Source organism: Sphaeramia orbicularis, chromosome 6 (genome assembly GCF_902148855.1).
Source record: "Sphaeramia orbicularis chromosome 6, fSphaOr1.1, whole genome shotgun sequence".
Lineage (NCBI taxonomy): Eukaryota > Metazoa > Chordata > Actinopteri > Kurtiformes > Apogonidae > Sphaeramia > Sphaeramia orbicularis.
Window position 1 is genome coordinate 52,169,561 of NC_043962.1, and position 21,925 is coordinate 52,191,485.

Consider the following 21,925-nt stretch of genomic DNA (forward strand, 5'->3'; position numbering starts at 1 on the left):
CCAAATTCTGAGATATGACTGCTGAACTCATGCTGTCTGCAAAGATGATGCCAAAAAGATATGTTGTGCAACCCTTGTATGCATGTTTGTATGTATGTACGGTTGTACCTGAATGTAGATAACACAGATGCGGTTCATGAAATCCGGTCCTTTTTCAAGTTATTTGCTAGAAATGTGTTTGATATGTTACAATATCTGCAGTAAAGACAAATCAGCATGATTATGCAGAATTTCAGATACATTCTCTTAACTTGGAAAACTGAATCACTGCTTCAGATCCTGCACTCAAACATGAGCTTGGATACCCATGTACATGATATTCTCTCTCTTCCCTTCTCTATAGCACACACACATGAAGTTAACACACCTGGAGCAGCAATTATTATCTGTGGATATGCTGCAATTACAGGCCTCGGAGCAAACAGAACTCAACAGGTCCTTCTAATGGGGTGTGTGGTTGCTCTAGATACACACACACACACACACACACACACACACACACACACACACACACACACACACACACACACACAGATACATACATCATTGTGATGTATAGTGCACACAAGGTAGTATTTTTTGTGTTGTCAGCAGAAAAACAAATCACACATACATACATTACATAACACACCTGGCTGCTTGTAACACAATGATAAGACTCTGCAGGAATGGCAGTATGTTATGATTGTCAGTTAAAGCACAATACACTGCTAGACTTTTTCATTTATTATTTCATTTCATTCATTATTTGTTGCTGTGACTCAGAGCATCCAGTAAATACCTTATACTGTCCACATTGTAAACGTAATTCCATCCCTTGCCCTCAGAAACGTCTTGTTTTCCAGCTTAATTCCTCCCACTGTTAAAGCCTCATGATCAACATTAGCTTTGTATCAGCAAGTATAATGAGTGGTTTTCCTCTTGGGATGGAGCCATACAACGGGCATCTCTCTGGAGGTAACAGCAGTGTAAATTACAGCTTATTGTATTAGGCAGATGGAGGGAAAATAGGCCAATAAACATGGTCACTGTACTATTCCCACAGTGGGTCACTGAGGGAAACACTTCCTGAGCTCGAATGTAGACCGTCAGGGGAAACAACGCTCTTTTTCTTTCACTGACTTCACTCCATATTCACTCATGCCGCGTCCGCTGGGAACAACAAGGAAACTGGAAAACATGAAAAGTTGACAGCTTCTTTTCTGTCTTACTAACAATGAAATGTGCTGCCAGAATACAGTAGACCTCTCACATTTTGTGTTGTTGAGCTTCAGTCGGAGGAGGCAGGTGGCCAAAGGGTCGATGGTTCAAATGCTTTGGTGGGAAAGTCATGACGGTGGAAACAAGCGACCTGGTGTCCTCTCTCAGATACTTTGGCACCAAGAGGTTGCAACAAAGAGCATGAGATCAAACCTGACCTTATTCTCTTATTTTTCTATTCTTGAGATGTTTCTCAAGGGTGTGGAACGAAATAAAAATGAAGGTGGCTGTCTTACTTCAATACTGTTAGATGGAGATGGTTAGATGCCGTTCTGCCTGTGAGACAAAACTTTGGGCAAAGAAGAAATTTCTATAAAGAATTGTTCTGCTGTTGGTGCATTTATGTGTGCTTTAGGGCAACATTTCTGTGAAAACCATCAGAAAATTCAGTTTTATTTATCTATTTCATAGCTTTGTCCCACAGTTTTCCTTAGTTTTTACACAGTCTCCTGATTAATGCTTTTTATTGGAGAAGTGACGGACCTAAAGGTTTTTTTTTTTTTTTTTTTTTTTTTTACAAACCAAGAGCCAAGGACCTCAGCTCCAAATATGCTTAAATAACTGATCTGGTCCATCTTTAAATTATAGCTTCATTAATCAGATCTTGGGATAGAAGTTTTGATGTCGGCCATGTCAGGCCTTGATTGACAGATCTGTCGGTAAAGAGGTTCCATTAACAAGATATAAAACAAAATGACCTTTTTACTCAATGATTGATGCAGTTTATTTTACAGTCAGTAAACTAGTGCTTTGCATTAGCTCACCTCAGACCACTCAGGCTCCTGTGTCTCCACCCCTTTTGCCCAAATATGCTCACTTCCAGCTCCAAAAAGCAAAAATAGTGACTTCCAAATCACAGTGGTATAACACAAGCATTAAATTATTAGCATTATGTACTTTCTTAACTACACCATGTTCTATGTATGCACCAAACCACTGAAGCAAATTCCTAGTAATGTGAACCCTGTTTACTTACGGTGGGTAAACATGATTTTGATTCTACTTCTTTGTCTTGAATAACATTTGATTATAATGATGCACAGGGGCAGAACTTTTGCTCATATAACAACTTAAAGGCCATCACAAAAACGTTGTCCAAACCAAGGGACAACCTTGTCATAATTTGTGGGCTGTAATTCATCTACATTTTGTAATTTTGAAACATTTGATCATGGATAATGATCATGGATAATGATTGTACCTCAAAAAATCATTGCATCATCTTTTGTCTCAAACGTTCAGCCTTCACTGAAAGCTGTGGGCAGTCGGCCTTCTCTGCAGACCCTCTAAACCCTCTGAGCGCTACAACAATAAACCTCAGCCAACCACAAAAACAAAAAAAGAGCTGGGGGGGGCTTTAGTGGGAGTGGAGGGGTGATGGTAGGGAAACACACAGCAACAGCTGCACAGGACACTTTGTGGGCAAAAAATGCCGTGCAAGAGGACGTGTCAGCAAAGCCTGCTGTTCACCATTAACGTACCGTTCAATGTGTAACACCCCCAGCGCCCTTCTACCACTGTCTGCCCCCCCACACCCCCCTTTCCGTGCAGCTGTTGGCTCTTTTTTTTCCATGCATGTCTTTTCAATCTTGTGTTTCAAAAACATGTGAGGTAATTCAGCTTTACTTTATACATTTAATTCCACGTTTAGTCCCGCATTGCACCGATGCATCGCTGCACCATCACTAACTGCAGCTGTGATGTAGTATGAATGCAGTCCCATTTTGTAAACCCCAAATTAAAGTAAGTACAGTGAGTCACAACATGAGATGCAGCTCAGGTTGGTTTTCCTGAGGTAATTACTAGAAGCAGAAAGCAAATATTTCACACAGATAATCTGCTCTTATGACTCTCCAAAGCAACCTCATGATATTATCAGGCCATATGCACATTTAGGCTGCAGGTGTACACAGACTAAGAGCTACAACATTATTTTTAAAGCACCATTAATTTGTCTGGAAGTTCATGAGAACATCTGGATAAGAATAGATTTGCGAGTCAAAAGATGACTAAATATGGATGTAGAAAAAGAAAGGTTATGTAAAGTGTAAAGTAAAAGATGTTTTGAAGCTACAGAAGACTGACAAATTACAGGAAAATAACAAATGTGTAGAAAGTGTATTTGTATTGTTTATACAGCTTTTAATAAGTTAAATTTAAGACGTTTTCAGATCTACTTCAGGTCTTTTTATGGGGAAAAAGTACAAATGATATGAAGGAGAATTGCACCAGTAACTGCACAATTATATATTCACATCTATTGAACATGAATATTCATTGGTCAGACCTTGTTGACATTACAATAACCCATATTTGATCAAGATAATGTCAACAGAAACAACATTAACTTATTATTTCTACAAGCATTACTTATTTTGCTGAGAACAGAAAGTTTGGTGCTCATTGGTTCCATGATGGTTTTGATTTATAGTGTTGTTCTCAAAACTCTTGAAGTTTTTGCAGATTTGTAACAGAAACTTTTACTTCATATTGTATGTGAAGTCAAAGCCTCTTTGTGCCTATTGTCTCTGGCAATAGGCACATGAATAGTTAAAGTGATTCGGATAGTTACTTACATTTTCATCAGATAGACTCATAAATAGTCATCAGAGAGGTGACATGATAGATGATAGCCATCAGAGACTTATTTTAAGTCTCTCTTGTTTTTCCAAATGCCTTAATTTTATTTTTTAGATTTAGTTCATCACCTGCACAAATATGTATTACCCATATGCAGTTCTATTTTCATAACTTCTTTCAATATTATTCTGTCTAGATATTTGATTCTATCTACTGTTCATGTTTCCAAAGAACAAAATTTGTCCTGACTCTAAGGACAAATTTTGTTACTTGTGGAAACATGTGATGACAATAAAGGACGTTGATTCTTAAATCAGAGTCTTAAAAAAAAACACAGAGAATTGAAAGCATAAGCTTGACTGTGACCATTTCAACTGTCAAGGTATTATCCATCAATAGCAATAGTTATAATGAATATGGAATCAGAGTTTCTTTCAAGTTTAAAGACAAGTTTGAGTGGTATTATACTCATCTCTGAAGACAGAACATATTTGTTTTACTGATTGGACATAAAAAGAGCCTGCTATCCCATCTGAATGCATGTATTTGGTCTTTGTTGTTGTTTTGTAATTTAGCAAAATTATCTGTTCAAGAAAACTAATAAAACAAAGGTAATGCAGAAATAGCAGTAAAGATGAGTCAGGAACATTTGTTTCTGCATAAATTTTCTTTCTCATGATTACTTGATTGCTTGAGTCTATTGAGAGGTTTTTCTTTTGGTTTGGGAAATACTGCTAAACGAATTACTTCTCTCCCATGGCCAAAGGTTTTGACAGTGACACAAGACACTTTGTATAAATGTGATTTATTTGCAATAAAAGTCTTTGAAACTTAGAAAATGCTTTAATTGTTTTCCAGGCTACTTCAGAAACACATGGGAAAAACAGTGAAGCAGCAAAGTCTGCTGAGGCAAAACTGTCACAAAACTTTTAACCATTAACCATGACTGTGCAAATCCCCATCATCACTGGTGACAGGTCATGTGAAAGATGTTGAATGCATCTAATGATCAGGAAAATCTGCTGTGGGTTTGTGTATTGATTGCAAAATGGAGCGTATTTGTTCAGATGGCAGAGTGGAATGAAAGCTTTGTGGAGGCTCACTGAGCAGAGGTCAAAGGTAAGCAAACTACGCAAACAGAAAGCTCTCCGTTCTCTGTCTCACTTTCCCTCGACCTGCCCACAGCCTAGGCACCTGCAGCCGATTCTAGCAGCATGCTTTCACTTCTCACGTACCAGCATCCTGCCATATTTACATGAACAATGACAGGGGAAGCCGCACTGGCTGTGCAGCCCTGGGATCACTGTGTTTGCCATGCAAATTCAGTTCCTGCTGGTGTTGTAGTCCAGATCATCTAAACCAAGACCTAGTCAGGACCAAGACCACAGTGTATCAGACTTTGAGGGGTTGAAACCAAGTCAAGACCAAGACCACAATGGACACAGAATATGTTTATTATGGCTGCCATATTTTACTACAAATTGATGTGATTTCAGAAGTCAGATGATTTCTGCTGCCACTGAACAGCAGAATGAAGTAAAATGTGGAGAGAAGAAAAAAGAACTAAAGACTAAAGATTTTAAGCACAGTAATGATGCTAATAAATAAATGACAAAATGCACCAGAAATTTAGTGATATCTCTACAGTACTTTGTCCAAGACCAAGATAACACTAAGTCCTTCAAAAAGAGATATATCTTGAGTACTACATTACTACTTTCTAGCACTTTCATGGATCCTACAGACTTAATTTCATCCACTGCCACACCTTGTGACATACATCTAATAAACAGTATGGCATGTTCAGAGACTGGCAATGATAAAATCTGCCAGTTCAAATGATTGAATTAAATGTCATCAGTGAATGTCATCGATGAAACTAATAAACTTAAGCTAACAATCACACTGTTGGTATTTATGTGAATGGAAAAAAAATCCAAAGCTGAGGGGAGGGTGGAGAACGTAGACCTGGTTGTGAATTGGGAAAAGGGGGCATCTTGGACCAATAGTTTCACAAAAAACTTGAGGCTCGTAAGTTTTAGCAAAGTAAAAGTATCCTTATGTTTAGCTCTGGGACAGAACAAAATTACAGTTTATAAAAAGAAATGCTCAACACTGACAGAATGATCTTTACCTGTATGTGGCGTCCATCGGCTGTGCCCAGGTAGGCCACGGCACGACCATGCACCGGCACCACCTTTATAGATGTGAGCAGGGTGTTGGTCAACTCCTTGTGCCAGTACTCCAGCCTCTGGACAAATTGGGTCACCTGAAGACGGTACTTTCCCTCTTTACCTTCGTGGATTCCTTCATGCGGGTCGCAGTCGTCCGAAGAGCTCTGCAAAGAAACCACAAGCATCAGTGGGAGGAAAGAGTCTGTAGCTTTCCAGGCTCCAAGAAAAACATTGTATACTGCAAGACTGATAACAGACACCATGCTTTTTGTTGTGGTTGTGGCCATGATAGTGATATGACATAAGGCATAGCCAAGGAATGTCACCACCATAATGTGTGGTAATGTTCAACATCGAACAGCAACCTGCGGAAGAGGATAAAGTTTCTACATGGAAAAATCTAGAACAACACTTAGTAGCACCATCAAGGTTAAAGGACTCACTCCTTACATGTATGGCTCCCAGAAAAATCTGGATTATATTACAGTCCAATTTTAACACAGATGCTCCAAGTGTAGAGAGCAGCAGAAAAATTCCTAAAATGTAAAAGCATATGGTGCAAATTATCTCTGATATGGAACAATACTGAACTTTACTCCAAGGGGAACCAACAAGACTGGGAGGGTTTATGTATTAATGATGGGCAAGATATCAAAGAGGCAACCATCACCTTTAACTTTCATGAACTTGTCTCTTCACTTAGTACTAATAAACATTATAGTTTCCTCTACATTTTTTAAATTTTCTGTTTGCTCTTGGAGGATTCTGTTGGGTTCGGTAAATTGGCTTCCAAGTCTGGTTTTGCGCAGCTCTATATGTAAAGTGTCATCAGATAACTTTTGTTATGATTTGGTGCAATATAAATAAAATTTGATTGATTGATTGATACATAAGGTAAGATCAGCCTTTCGAGGTTAAGGGACCACCAGGGAAAGATATAGTGTTCATCTGAACCAGCATTACGGTTTTAATTAATATTAGTTGGGGATATTATTTATATGAATGCATCATCATGGTGCCTACATGCTCTTGATATGGTTTATCATGGTGCTCTTATGTTTGTTAAGGACCTCAGAGTATGCACTCATCACTGTGTTTTATACACTCCAGTTGGATGGACAGATCTTTTTATGATCTATTTACTATTCTACATCTCTTGCAATGACTTGAATAATTACAGTCTCCAGTCCCAGGATCTGTTATCTTTACATGTTCCAAAAGTCAGAACAGAACTGGGAAAGAAAGCTTTTAAATATTCTGGTTCCACTGCCTGGAACAACCCACAGGGGCTAAAAATTAAGGAACTGGTCTCAGTAAATACATTCAAAGTCATTTTGAATGAATAGGAAAACAATAAATTTGGATGTAGATGTTTTTTCTAATTGACTGAATTGGGTTGTACATTGAGACGGTTATAAGGAACACTTGTGTACTTTTAATACCTTTTCATTCATTGATGGTGTTATATGGTAGTGTTTTTATGTATGGTTTTATCATAGATGTATGGCTGAAATCTTTATTTTCTGTAACTTCTGCTGCTCCTGTCTTGCCCAGAACACTCTTGCAAAAGAGATTTTTAATCTCAACAAGCCTTTTTCCTGGTTAAATAAAGGTTAATGAAAGTTTGATTTCACTTTAGTTATATAGTGTCAATTAAAGCAAATGGGAGTTAATTTGCCCAAGTACTGGCTGATTCATCTGCTCTCAACATTTTTTTTAACCCAAACTATGATCTTATCAGCCTTTAAAAGTCTACTACTGGTTGACCACTAGGGTCAGATGAGTGTTTTATAATATCTATCGCCCAAATACAGCTAAACTAAAACTCGGTACAAACTTAATGCCAAAAAATCGTATTTGTTATCATAGCTATTTTATTAATACAGCCATAACATCACAGAATTCATGTGTGTCCACTTGTCATATTTATCTCATAAATAAAGCAAAACAGATCATTTGTGCTAAAATATAAATTTTAATAAACTAAATAAAAGTAATAAGTTGGAGCAAGTTTCAGGATTTGTAAATTATTTACTTCAGTGCCTCTTTGGCTGTTGTTAAAAAAGCATCAAGTATGTATTTATATACCGATGTCCTGCGGATGCACACTCTACTGCTCCCATATACAGGTATATCTCAAAAAATTAGAATATCATGAAAAAGTTCAATATTTTTTGTCACTCATTTCAGAAAGTGAATCAAATATATAATATAGACTCATTAGACATAGAGTGAAATATTTCAAGCCTTATTTCTTGAAATTTTGATGATTATGGCTTACAGATAATGAAAACCCAAAATTCTGTGACTCAGAAAATTAGAATATCGCATAAAATCAATTAAAAAAGGGATATTTTAAACAAAATTGTCAGGCTTCTGAAAAGTATGTTCATTTCTATGTACTCATTACTTGGCTGGGCCTACTTTTACATGAATTACTGCATCAATGTGTTGTGTCAGGGAGGCGATTAGCTTATGGCACTGCTCAAATGGAATGGAAGCCCAGGTTGATTGTGTCCTTCAGGTCATCTGCATTGTTGGATCTGGTGTCTCTCATCTTCCTATTGACAATACTCCATAAATTCTCTATGGGGTATGATTTTGTCTGCCATGGCATCTGCTGGTGTTGGTCCACTATGTTTTCTTAAGTCCACAGTCAATGCAGCCAAACCAAATCATCACTGACTGTGGAAAGTTCAAAGTCCTCTTTTCAGATAAAAGTAAATTTTGCATGTCATTTGGAAATCAAGGTCCAAGAGTCTGGAGGAAGAGTGGAGGGGCACAGAATCCATGTCGCTTGAAGTCCAGTATAAAGTTTACACAGTCAGTGATGATTTGGTCTGCCATAGCATCTGCTGGTGCTGGTCCACTGTGTTTTCGGAAGTCCACAGTCAATGCAGCCATCTACCAGGAAATTTTAGAACACTTCATGCTTCCTTCTACTGACAAACTTTATGGACTGATTTCATTTTCCGGCAAGACTTGGCACCTGCCCTCACTGTGAAAGGTGCCAAAAGCTGGTTCAATGGCCATGGTGTTACTGTGCTTGATGGACCAGCAAACTCACCTGACTTGAACCCCATAAAGAATCTATGGAGTATTGTCAATAAGAAGATGAGAGACGCCAGATCCAACAATGCAGATGACCTGAAGGCCACTATCAAAGCATTCTGGGCTTCCATTCCACCTGAGCAGTGCCACAGGCTGATCGTCTCCATGCCACGACACACTGATGCAGTAACTCATGTAAAAGGAGAACCAACCAAGTACTGAGTTCATAGAAATGAAGATAGTTTTCAGAAGCCTGACATTTCTCTTTAAAATATCCCTTTTTTTCCATTGATTTTATACAATATTCTAATTTTCTGAGACACAGACTTTTGGGTGTTCACTATCTGAAAGCCATAATCATCAAAATTTCAAGAAACAAGGCTTGAAATATTTCACTCTATTTCTAATGAGTCTATATAACATGAGTTTCACTTTTTGAAATGAGTGACAAAAAATATTGAACTTCTTCATGATATTCTAATTTTTTGAGATGTACCTTTAGATGTAAATGTAGCACTGAATTGGCCCCTCAGAATTCGACTGAAACCCTAACCCTTCTGAAACAGTGCTTTATGTGAGAAACATATGAGATAATGATTAAGCAAGTGTGTTTGTTAGAAGCAACAAAATCAGTCATTGCTCAAAAGATCACAAACAAAAGGCTACAAGAGTCACTGAACAAAGAAACCAATGTAGGTTTCAGGGTTAAACATTCCTGCACAGTCAAATCAACATGTCCACAAGTTGTTTTAATCATTCTACCTTTACGCCCTCCCTCCTTTTCCCATTGCAGTGAGGAGGTCAGCATCTTCTAAATCTGAGAAAACAACAAAAAGCTCAGACCCGGTCAAACAGGCAGGTCAAGGACCTTAAGAGCCATAAGAAGCTTGCCACCCTCTGGGTCATTAATAATTAATGAAACCTGAGGCTGAGGCAGAAGACCATGACTAAACACAAAAAGAGCCGAAACCGTGAGAGCAGGGCCAGACAGAAAGGGAGGGTGTTACAGATCAATTGAAAAGACCCTGAATCCAGCTCCTGCTACACTCTGTGCTTTCACTGTATGCATCAGAGAATCCAGACACAACAATCTGCATGAGCCAGCGACGTTTGAGAACCAAGGAGACAAGCCGGAGCGACACATTCTAGTCCTGGACTCATGAGAGGAGGCAGGAAAACAGGCAGAGAGACGAAAAAAAGTGGAGCTGGAGAGGGAAAAGCAGTTTGTGGAATTCAAACCAGCATGAAAGTGCCCTTGTTATTTCCCATGAAATCCTGCCGTCCACAAACTTGTGTCCAACAAAGCGTGCCCTAGAGGTACTACGCACTGAGACCTCCATTACGAGCTCGGCCTGATGAAAGAGTAGCTGTGGGGGGCTTAGAAAGTTTGGCTTTTAACCCTCCCCCATCAGGCGAAATATGAAATCGGATAGCTCAACATGATATTATATAACTGGTAGTATTAAGAAAAGAGTTTTTATTTGGACAAAGTGATCCAATCCTGCTGGCAATGCCCAGAAAGTATGGTTAACTGTGCCTTATCACATTTTTGCGGTAATCAGCAATCTATCCTTACAGCTCCACATTTTCGCTCTTGTGTAGTTTAACACTTTGAAGCGGGTAACACCAGCAAATTACATTCTATACATTAAAGCTGATGAGACACTTACACCTCTGTGCTGAGGATTTTATTTAAGTCATATAGAAGGACTCAGATCTGACCTCCTTTTGGATAAAGTATAAAACTCATGCATCATTGGTACAACAGCTGGAATTTGCACAAACTGAAAAGAAATATACATATTTAGACCAAAACAACAGAGTTCCTGTTAGGTTTAGGGAAAAGATTCAAGAGGTTTGGATTTGATACTGAAATTTGTAAAGGGGTGCTACCGTGCCTCTTCTAGCAAAACATCCAAATTTGCCACAATGTTCAATGAAGAGGCACTGCTTTGGCCCATACAACAAAATATCACCACTTTAAAGTGTAGCAGACCAAAACTGAAGTTACTTCGGTTAATTCCACAGGAATTTTTTTTAAAGAACATCTGCCGAAAATGGCAAAAACTGAGAAGAATATAGCATAGCAGACTTCCTGTTGAGTTTAGAACACAGATCCAAGAGACTTTTGTTCAATGTGAACCTGATGCTGAAATTGTTGAGGAATGCTATTGAGCAACTTATCGGGAAACATCAAAATATGATATCAAGTTCAATGAAAGGACAATACCTAGGTCCATACAACAAAATGTCACCATCTCATAGTGTAGACTTCCTGTTGGGTTTAGAGTATGGATCCAAGAGGCTTTTTTTCACTTCTGGGCCTGATACACATGTTTACTAAATTTGGTTAAGGTAGAAGAAACCTCACACAGGGAATTAACTGACAAGGGGCCTTATTGAGCTATTTCTCACAAAATACTGTAATTTGTCTCTGTCACCACACCAGTATTGTACAACAAACAGTTTTGATAACTTTTGATAATTGTGGTGTTTACTAGGGATGCAACGGTACAGGTTATCCATGGTTCGGTACGTATTGCGGTTTTTGAGTCACGGTTCACAGTATGCAGACACAGAGGCTGGCTGTGTGCCAAAATGTAACTGGGAGCTGACTGGGAGCAGATGGAGAGCCTTAAGGCTCATTTATGTTCACTTTATGTACGTAAATAGGAAGGTCCTTTTCATTCATGTACGTTGGAATGAGCGTTTGTCAATCAATCCACCATGTGGCACTGCTCTTATTACCATACTGGCCAAATACCATGAAGAAGAGTAAAGTTTTTTGAGAAGAAGAAAGTCACTAGTAACAAACATGGTGACAACAGAGGAGGTTTTACTAATGTGGATACTAATGTTAATATTGAGAAGGATAGTTGGAAGTAGAAGGGCTGTGCGCTGCATCTGGCTCAGGCCAGGCTCCGTGTCTGGCTCCAACTAATGACAGTAGAATTCTGTAAGTCAGTCATCTTGCAGCTCTAATATAAACGTGAGTTGTCCAGAAATCTCATTTGAAAATGACAAATGAGCTGTACCGCACTACATGCTCGTACTGAACCATGAGAGGCATACTGTTTGGTATGACGCACCCCTAGTGTTTACTTACACTACGTAAGGTACAGGTAGCCCATGCTTCGGTCCGTACCTTGGTTTTTGGGCCACAGTTTTCGGTACGTGTTTTGTGTGTAAAGAGAACAGTTTTTTTCTCCCAAAATTACATTTTTATTTTGCTTGTTAGCAAAAACAGAATTTCACAGTAGGAACACATTATAACACTTGTCACATCCCTGTCTGTTCTGTTCTCTTTTTCTCTCAGTCACACCTCCTAATTACTTAACTCCATCCACCTGTGTGCCCCAGCTGCAGCTCATTTAGCTGGGGCTTGTATATTCACTTCCTTTGCTCCTTGTCCCTTGCCAGATTGTTTCAACTGCCGTGTGTAATTCTTCAGCATTTTTGTTCTGTCTGAACCTCTGATCCTGACCCTGCTCGTCCTGACCTGACCTGCCTGCCTAGATTCCCTACCTGCCTGCCTAGATTCCCTACCTGCCTGCCTGTCTTCTGCCCTGGTACCGACCAGCCTTCGCCTGACCATGTCTCTCTGTCTTAGCCCTGGATGTTTGACCCCCCGTCTGTGCCCGACCACGTCTTCAGCCTTCGCCCTTCTGGTCCCGTTTGGATTCCTCGGCTCCCGACCCACTGCCTGCCTTTGATCCACCTGCTGCCTGTCCTGTTGCAAGTTTGTTTGTTAATAAAACTGTTAAAGACTTTACTCTGTGGTGCTGCTTTTGGGTCCTCCGTTGTACTCGTGTCATCACTATACTGAATGAAATAACACTCTCTGTACTGAACAATAGAACCCTTTCTTTTTCTTTGACTACTTGTGTACAGTTGTATAAAACAGGCATGTGCACACATAGGGCCCAAAGGGGGCTTTCTTTAAATTATTTAAATTCCTGTTCTGCATAGGGATGTAAAAGAAAATGGCTGTATTAAAAACACTACGGTTATCTAGCATACGCATTTCCTTGTAATAGTGTGTCTTGGTACTTAAAAGTGAGTTACTGTGTAGACAGTGTGTTTAACCGTGGGTTGGGTTGCAGGTCTAATGTACGTGGGTTTGGAAAAGTGGTGACTTCTGATGTGTGTTGAGAGTAAAGCCACTTCTCTATCTGCTGTATGTCACCGAGGGGTGGGGCTTTCCCATGCTGCATGCTCACATGCATGTCCAGAGAGAGAGAGAGAGGGCAGTATATACATATATATGCCAATGCAAAACTGAAATCATGCGGTCCATAAGGGCAGACTGTCCTGTGCAGGGCAGACCAAACAGTATCTGGATTTCCCGAGTATCGTTGCATCCCTAGTGTTTACATGGTGTGTAGAAGATACCGGGCAAAGATTGCGCAGGTTAATTCTCTAGAAGTTACAAATAAAATAATAAGCAAAAACTGAGAAGAATTTGCTTATTCAAATCCGAATAACTTCTTGTTAGGTCCTCTCTGGAGCTATTACATGTCTTTACCAAATCTGGAACATATTCAATTTCTGCTTTTAAGTAATAACTGACCTAATTGCTGTATTTAATCTGTTGTGGACTTGTGGTCTTGTTATCTGTTCACCTAAAGCCCTGTCTGGGTCATAAGGACATCGTTTGTGGTTTGTATTAAATATGTTGCATTATTTGTTTGGTGTAAATATCAAAGGCAGGCTTTGAAGAAGAGAACAATAGTAGGGTAATAAATCACAAAAGCCTTTCTTTTTTTTCCCGGTGATGTGACGTAGACAGGACTGCACAAATACGAAAGCTGAGGATGCTGAAAAAACCTGGCTAACTGACAGGAATGTAGCAGCAAACTTCATGTCCTCAAAGAGACAATGGTTCAGTCAAATCCAAATAAAAAATGTGGAAGAAATTGATGGCTGGCAGAAAGGTTGGAGATTTTTATGCCAAACGTACAGCTGCGAGATAGTCCAGCCAATTCAACTGCACTTAGGACTTACTGCTAAAGAGGGGAGAAACTGTGAAAACAGGAAAAGAAATGAGACATTGTGATTGAAAATGATTTATAATTGGATAAAGATATGTCCACGTAGGAGCAAACTGGGGTTTGACAGAGTTTCAGTGATAAAAGGTTTAAGAGGCATTTCATCTTCTTTGGAAATCAAATTCAAACTTATCTTTTGGGACACATTTAGGACTTTTTTCAACCTACATCTGATTGAGGCATAATCACTCTTCAACACTGTAGAGTTTTTGCCACGTGGCTCAAAAAACAGGCCCTGGGCTGATTATTTTCAGAGCAAACAAACAGGACTTTTGGTGTGTTTGTCAAACCAGAGCACAGCAATGGGAGGGCAGACTGGAAAGGTCTTGAGGCATTCCTCGGCCTCCACAAAGATATTCCTGAGGATCAAATGAACGAAATTGGACAGTGGGAAGACTGTTTTGACAAGCTTCATTTGAAGAACCGCTGGTTGTTTCAGGAAGTTGTAGAGGACGTCACTCTGACACCGATACAAACAGGTTCAAAAACAATTTTAGAAGTTATGTTTTCTAAAAACAGCATTTTCTCACCTACAGAACAGAAGATATAATCATGCTAATATGACAAGAAAATAACATTTTCCTTTTTCGACCTTTGACAGCTTTTACTTTACAAACCTTTACACACAGGATGTTTAGATAATATATTTGCTCAGACTGTTTTTCTCAAGATTGCTCTCACACAACATGAATACTATTTGGAGAAATATCAGTATTTTATTTTTTTTCTGAGATAAACAGCTGAATGAATCAATCCTTCAAAATCCACACTACTCCAGTAGGTACTTTCATTAAAATTTTAAGTATTTTTAACTGCAGCATCAGTAATAAAAAATAAATAATAAAGTCATTATCTCTTTGTACATATATGGACATAAAGGTAATAACTGCGGCATCAGAGACACACCAACATTCTTTTTCTCATTACTAAGGGATGGAGAGCTGTAACATTCTAGATTTTTCTTTTTCTGTAGCACTTCCTTTGATTCCTTTGAATGAAAAGTGCTTCACAAATGCAATATATTATCATTATTATAGATGAAACATCAAACCTGTTCCACCTTTAATTCCAAATTTGATCTGAAGATGAATTCAGATCATTACCTTTACTGACCAAATGAACCCACAACCCAGATGACAAGCCCAGAATGACTGTGAAAAAAGTGCTACAGTGAAAGGACAGGCTACAGTTACACAGTGAGTTTAAAGAGGTATGCACTGCATGGTTATAGGTTATGGTTAGGATTTTCCCAAGTATCACTATTGACTGAAGTGTCTCAGTCGTAAATATTGACTTTCAGTTACAGTACACATAGCTCAGAAGATTAAAAAAGTATATGAAAAAAAAATGCTCAACTCAATTATTATTATTACTATATTTATTTATTTATTTATTTATTTATTTATTTAACAGTTAATTTGATTCTCCTTTTCACATTTATTGATTAGCTGCTTTGACATGTGATTCAGACTTATTTATATATTTATTACTTTGAATTAGTGCTGATTTCAAGAGACGACCTATTATTAATAAAGTGAAAATGAACATGCATAATGCATTTTCAATCTCTAAATTTGGTTTTGGGTGGGATATCTGCAGATTGATTGGCTTTTCCCTGCTCAAAACTGTCATTATTATATCAGTCTTTTTGACTCATCCTACTACACATGCCATCTAGCATTAGCGTAATAAATAGCACTAAGCTTATCAGGAGCAGTGAGTTGCCATTGAAGACACTCAGGGACCACCTCCAGATCCTCATCAGTACCTTGGTAAAGGCCACTGACAGGAGAAGTAACTTATTTATGATAGCAGGGGAGAAGAATTATACCACTGCTGTTGACATCTATTATAGGTCCTATTGTGTTTTGCAGTGCAATACCACTTATTACTGAGCAGGTCATCACAAAAGTGTGTAGCATCCATCTACCTTCCTAGGAACTTGTTGGTTAAAAGATGTCGGGGACACAGTATCATCAAGGATTTCAGTTACTACTTGGGTGTAACAGGAAGAGCGGGTATTAATTAATCGATCAAGTCCCTTTGACTCTATCTGAAGTTTCTGGTAGTATTTAAAGCTAACATTCATCATCTGAAAGATTTACGATGCTGGCAAGTGCTCCTGATGTTTTACATCTTTGGGACCATTGCTCAACAGGTCTTTGAGCCGTACTACAGACCCTGTGGGGCAAATACGTGAGATATTGTACACCCTCTGTGCCATACTTAACCAGCAGCCATTGTCACCAAAACAACAGCCCTGCGATAGAGTTTCGGTGTTGTTGAGCTCCCAGAGCCCGCGGCCTTGTTCAGGAGAGTCAAGGGGAGAGGTGAAAGGTGATCTGCGTGGCTTAATGTCATTTTCAGACTCTCACTATGGCCCCCGAGTGCATTGTAAATACAGACAGTAATGCCTGAATTATCAAGACTTTGCCATCGCCCCAGTACATGGGGAGATGACAAAGTCTTGGACACAAACATTGTCACTGCTAGGTAAAAAATAGGCCAAAGGCACTCTTGCTAATGTACTAAAATACACATTGTGTTGCGAAGGCTTAGCAGGCTCCCAAACTGATGGGGTGTGTGTCTGCTGGCTGCTCAGCTGGTCGTCACACTGGAATAACAGACCTCTGACCTCCAGAAGGCCTGTGCAATTGTATGTCCAGACAGTGGAGAGGTTCGGCTGTCATCAGGGTGTGAAGAAATGCATTTTTTACAGAAAGTAAAAGGCAACAGAATGTGTGCATGTGTTTTGGTGCACAAATGTCTGTGCATGTTTGAGGGTTATTGTTGGGACAAAGGTTACTAATGAAAACAAAAACTAGGCATTAACAGAAATGAAACAATCAATAACTGAAACTGTATTACAAAGCTGCAATGTTTTGACGATATTGAGCCAACATTCCATAATTATCTTTAGGAATAATGTAATATAAGTGGTCTGAGTAAGTAAAAAGTCCCAAAGAAATACAAAAAATAAAAAAATTATGAAAAAATGGGGTACAATACTCCACCTGGACTCAGGGTGCACATTACCCTGTAACCTGAGCCACAACGGCAGTAATGACCGTGAGGTGTGTGGTGTGTGTCAGAGTTTGCAGGTGGCCAGTGGCAGCTGATGCATGTAGCCATGTGTTATTGTGTATTTGTATGTGTGGCTGTTGTTGGAGGAGGCCATAGAGGTGTGAGTGACAGTTAAGGGAGGGTCAGAAGATGGCAATAAGGCGAGGACAGACTCCAGCATTTGCGGTGCAGCTTGCCTTGCCCTCCGCTGGCCTCACAGACGCCAAGCGCGATGACAGCTCTGTTTAAAATGGGGCCCAGAGGTGGCAGGGAATGGCCTCACACATAAACAGGTCGGCGAGAAGACGCGGAGAAGAGTATGAGGAGATTAGAGGAAATGTAGACAATGTGTTTCAGAGAAAAGTAGGAGTGGGTGATGTGGTTAAAGGATGATAACCTTGCTTATGTTAATAACAGATGGAGTATGAGGCTAAAATGTGTGTATTAGATGTCATATGAAAGCAAACCTCTTCAAGTTTCTGCTTTCAACATGTGGCTGAAACACAACTTAAACTACACTGAGTTAAACATTGATCAAACATGAGTCCATGCACATCTATGTGTCAATCAGAATGTATATAAGTTTACACAGCATCTCATTCAACATGGTAGAGAGCCCCAAGTACTGATGCAATTAAATCAGTGTAAATCAATCTATACCATGGCACCTAAAAAATGAGTAAACCAACCTCCCTAACCTGGACCAAATGCATTTTACTCTTCACCTATTGTGTCTTGATTTAGGCCTCTTAATAAACAGATGGATTAGGGGAACTAGGGACACACTGTCTATCATCTGATCATCATTATCAGGTGATGTTCAATGATGGGAAAATCTCTGATGACATCATGAATGAAGTATTGATACTTAACAATATAAGTTGAATCCCATCCCTTCTGGTTTTCTCCCACTGGATTTTATTTCAGAAAAAACTAAATCCGACAAGTATTTTTTTTTGAGACTCTTTGAATTTATGATGTTCGTCAGTTTAAAAAATACATTAACAACTTATGAAAGTTGCAGTTTTTTGTAAAACTGTTGAACTTTAATTATATGAAAATACATAATTAAAAGACTACACACTCAAAAGTTGCAGAAGTGATGACATCATTACTGTCTCTGTCCACCATCTGTTCAGAGTCTGAAGATGTCTGCAGCTTCAACATGACCAGACTGGACAGATTTTCAGATCTTTAATACTTTTTAACGTTACTCTCGAAGAATGATGTTAAATATGCAGAAATAATGTGAATAATATGTCACAAAATATGCAACAGGATGAAAACAATATAAAAAACAAAATAATGTAAAAATATAAAACATGAAACAAGACAAAATATTGAAGGTTAGTTTAAGGTTCACCTGGTTCAGACCAGTTCAGAACAGTCCCCTTTAACTCTGATGTGTGTTCGCAGTCACACCTCATTACATTTGTTTCCCACAAGTTACTGTCCTCGCCATCTTCATAAATGACCACACAATAAACAAACAAACAAATGAATAAATACATGAATAAATAAATAAATAATTGGGGTTTCATGATGAGAGATGCAGCCCACTGAGCTGTTTATCATTTAACTAGATGTTTCTTCACCATCTTTACCAAACACATCTTTCTTGATGTGTAAAACTACCCTTTAAACTGACAAACATTGTATGTGAGATCAGGGTGTTTGCTCTTTATCCAAAACAACTATTTTTTCCCCAAGACCTTGACTTTATGTACTTTTATACTTGCAAGCCTACTTTTTGGTTGAGATTGTACCTGTTGTGTGAAGTAGAAAAGTTCATTTTAATAAATGTATGAATGAATGAATGCATAGTTTGTAGTAGATTATGTTTTACTTCCTGACAGAAATGTTTTCAAACCATATCAAAATCACAAAAGCGCATAGAAATCACACAAACAAGTTTCACTACAGCACAGGCAGAAGCATAATAGCATGAATGTATAGATGGGTGAATGTATATAGAATTCAGTCTTTTCACTCACACCTTCATTGCAATCCAGTTTTTAAACTATGGATGTTGCAGCTATAAATTTGAAAACACGCAACAACCCATTTCTGCTGACAGTGCTGGCTAGCTATGAGTGTTGTGTCAAATGCAGGGAGAACAGACTAGCCAGACGACGTCATGACTTTCTCTGATCCTTGTGCAGGAACTAAGTAGGCTTTTTTTTTTTATAGATCACATGTAAAAAAAAAAATCTCATATGTATTGTTACCATGTGGGTTTCTGTGTGTTGCTGACCAATGAACTTCATACCAGAATTATACACAATGTGAAGAGAAATCATCTGAATTACACTGTTTTTTTAAAAAAATGCAATTCCATCTTATGACCAGATGAATGGTCAATGGATGCATTTAAAGAGGATCTGTTAATGTATGAGTTTATGTAAAAGAGGGGCAAAAGTATAGTTATGAAGCATGTCCCTGTAAATTATTGGATGTTAACCTGATCTGTGAATAAATCTGTACTTCAACACATGTATACCTACTCCTGCACACAAAACGGAAGAAGTAAGTAAGTAAGTAAGTAGGCAAGTAGGTAAATAAATAAATAAACAGAAAGAATAAGCACTGAATAAACCATTATAATTATGGATGTTGACTATACAACACCTATTACAACTGCCATCCTCACAATTATTATTATTATTATTATTATTATCAGGACAACTAGGCTTAACATTTCCAGTGTCATCAGAAAAAGACAACAGCATCAAGAAAAAAGATGTACTAAATAAAAAATGTACAGACTACAAGAATATGAAACACAAACCCTTTTTCTGTCACAGTCTGAAGGTAATATGATTACTTTTTGTCACCAAGTATAACTTGAAACCAACTTAAGCATAAGCATATGTATGAATTAGCCTTCAGTGTTTTGAAGACCTTAGCGGTTGCCGTCCCCAAAAATTTGTTCCGTATTTGTTGGAATACAACGAATACATAACAAAATGTGGTCTTTACATTATTCATGCACACAACACACAATATATCTCCATTTCAGAGCTCCATCCATGAATATTTCTGAGCAATGTTGGGAAACGCTTTTCCAGGAAAGGCAGGTTTTTCTCTTGTTCAAAAAAAGGTCTTATTGTTTTATGAAAATGTTAAAAGATCCTGTCTCTCCCCCTTTTTCCTCTGATCCATCCTGTGTTCAATTTTGCCATCTCGCCCACCCGTCCTCCTCCTCCTCCTCCCCTTTCAATTCTTTCGGTTTCCTGTGCACACATGAATGCACGGTCTGCGTTAACGGTTAAATAATCCTCCAGTGTATATATATATATATATTTGTGTGTTCCTCAGGTTTCTCCCACAGAGGAACAATGCAACTTCCAGCCTCTCAGAACCACTAAATCAACCTAATATAAAACCTGGCTGGGTGAATGATGACCCTACACCCCCCTGTCTCCTCTGCCTTCAGTAAGAAACTAAAATATCATCCCTGAGAACACAGTTAGGGGTGATTTTTCAACCCTGCTTGACATTGTACCTTATTTTTCTGTGAGCATCAACATATTTTTCTTGTCTTCTTCTGCTTGGCAATGGGGGATTTATGCGATTCAAAACAAGTTGAGGGATGACAAATTACTGAGTCCAGCCATTGGACGCCAAAAGACACTATTCCTGCTTTGTCTGCAAACTTCTTTGATTTCCCCTGAACTGTAACAGCACATTCTTCAGATGAGCTTTCCAGAACTATGCTGCACATCAACATTTTGGTCAGACTGACACAGTAGCTAAAGTTACTGACCGCAGATCAAAGGGAATTAGATGCACTCCTTATTAAAATCCAAAATTCATAGATAATGATGAAACATGAGGGAAATGCCTCTAAATGACTACCAAGACCTCAGCTGAAGGATTCCACGTTAACAGACACATGCTTTTTCCACTGATGATTGATATTAAATTACGTCTTTGCAGTGCTCTTCCTAGGTGTTTCATAAACTCTTGTGACATGTGAGATACATTACACTTTATAAACCTTGGGGGGCTTGGGGGGACACGGTAGTGCAGTGGCTAGAACTGACACAAGCAAGAAGGTCCTTGGTTTGATTCCAACACCAGTCGTCTGGGTGGAGGGTGTGTGTGGGGGGTGCTTGCTGTGGAGTTTGCATACAGCACTCCAGCACTCCAGCTTCCTCCGACTGTCTTAATAGGTTATCTGGTCATTCTAAATTACCAACAGGTTTGAATGGTTGTTTGTCTCTATATGTCAGCCCTGCAGTGAACTGGTGACACTTCCTGGGTGTACCCCACCTATGCCCAGGGTGGCTGTAATAGGTTCCAGCACCCCTGTGATCCTCTCGATGATTAAGCAGTCCAGAAAATGAATGAATGAACCTGGGTTTGTCATGGCTGGCTTACATTTTTCACATGAAACATACAGTAAGCCACTCCTACTGGACTCATACGTCTCCTCTTGACGGAGATCACATCTATATTGATGACATTTGTGAAGCAAGACGCTCATCATTAGTGGCTGCAGTTAGGGATGCACCGATACTGATACAAGTATCGGCATCGGCTCCAATACTCAGTGTGTGTACTTGTACTCGTACTTGTAAAAGACATCTGATACAAATGCACCGATACCACTTACGGCCGTGGGACATTCACAGTTCAGTGCAGCAGGTGCGCGGCGATGGAATAATGTGTGTGGAGTGTGAAGAGTGTGGAGATTTTTCAAAATAAGTGATGGTGATAAAAGTAACGCTGACTGCAAGTAATATT

The 21,925-nt window shown here is 38.9% G+C and overlaps 1 protein-coding gene across 2 annotated transcripts in view; it reads right to left on the reverse strand.

The window, feature by feature from the left end:
• Positions 1-21,925, reverse strand: part of met (MET proto-oncogene, receptor tyrosine kinase) — a 123,743-nt gene that overhangs the window by 67,243 nt on the left and 34,575 nt on the right. For both annotated transcript variants that reach the window (XM_030137375.1, XM_030137374.1), the window contains exon 3: positions 5,975-6,178. In XM_030137375.1, coding sequence (XP_029993235.1) covers positions 5,975-6,178 — 204 coding nt within the window. The remainder of the gene's footprint in view (positions 1-5,974; positions 6,179-21,925) is intronic.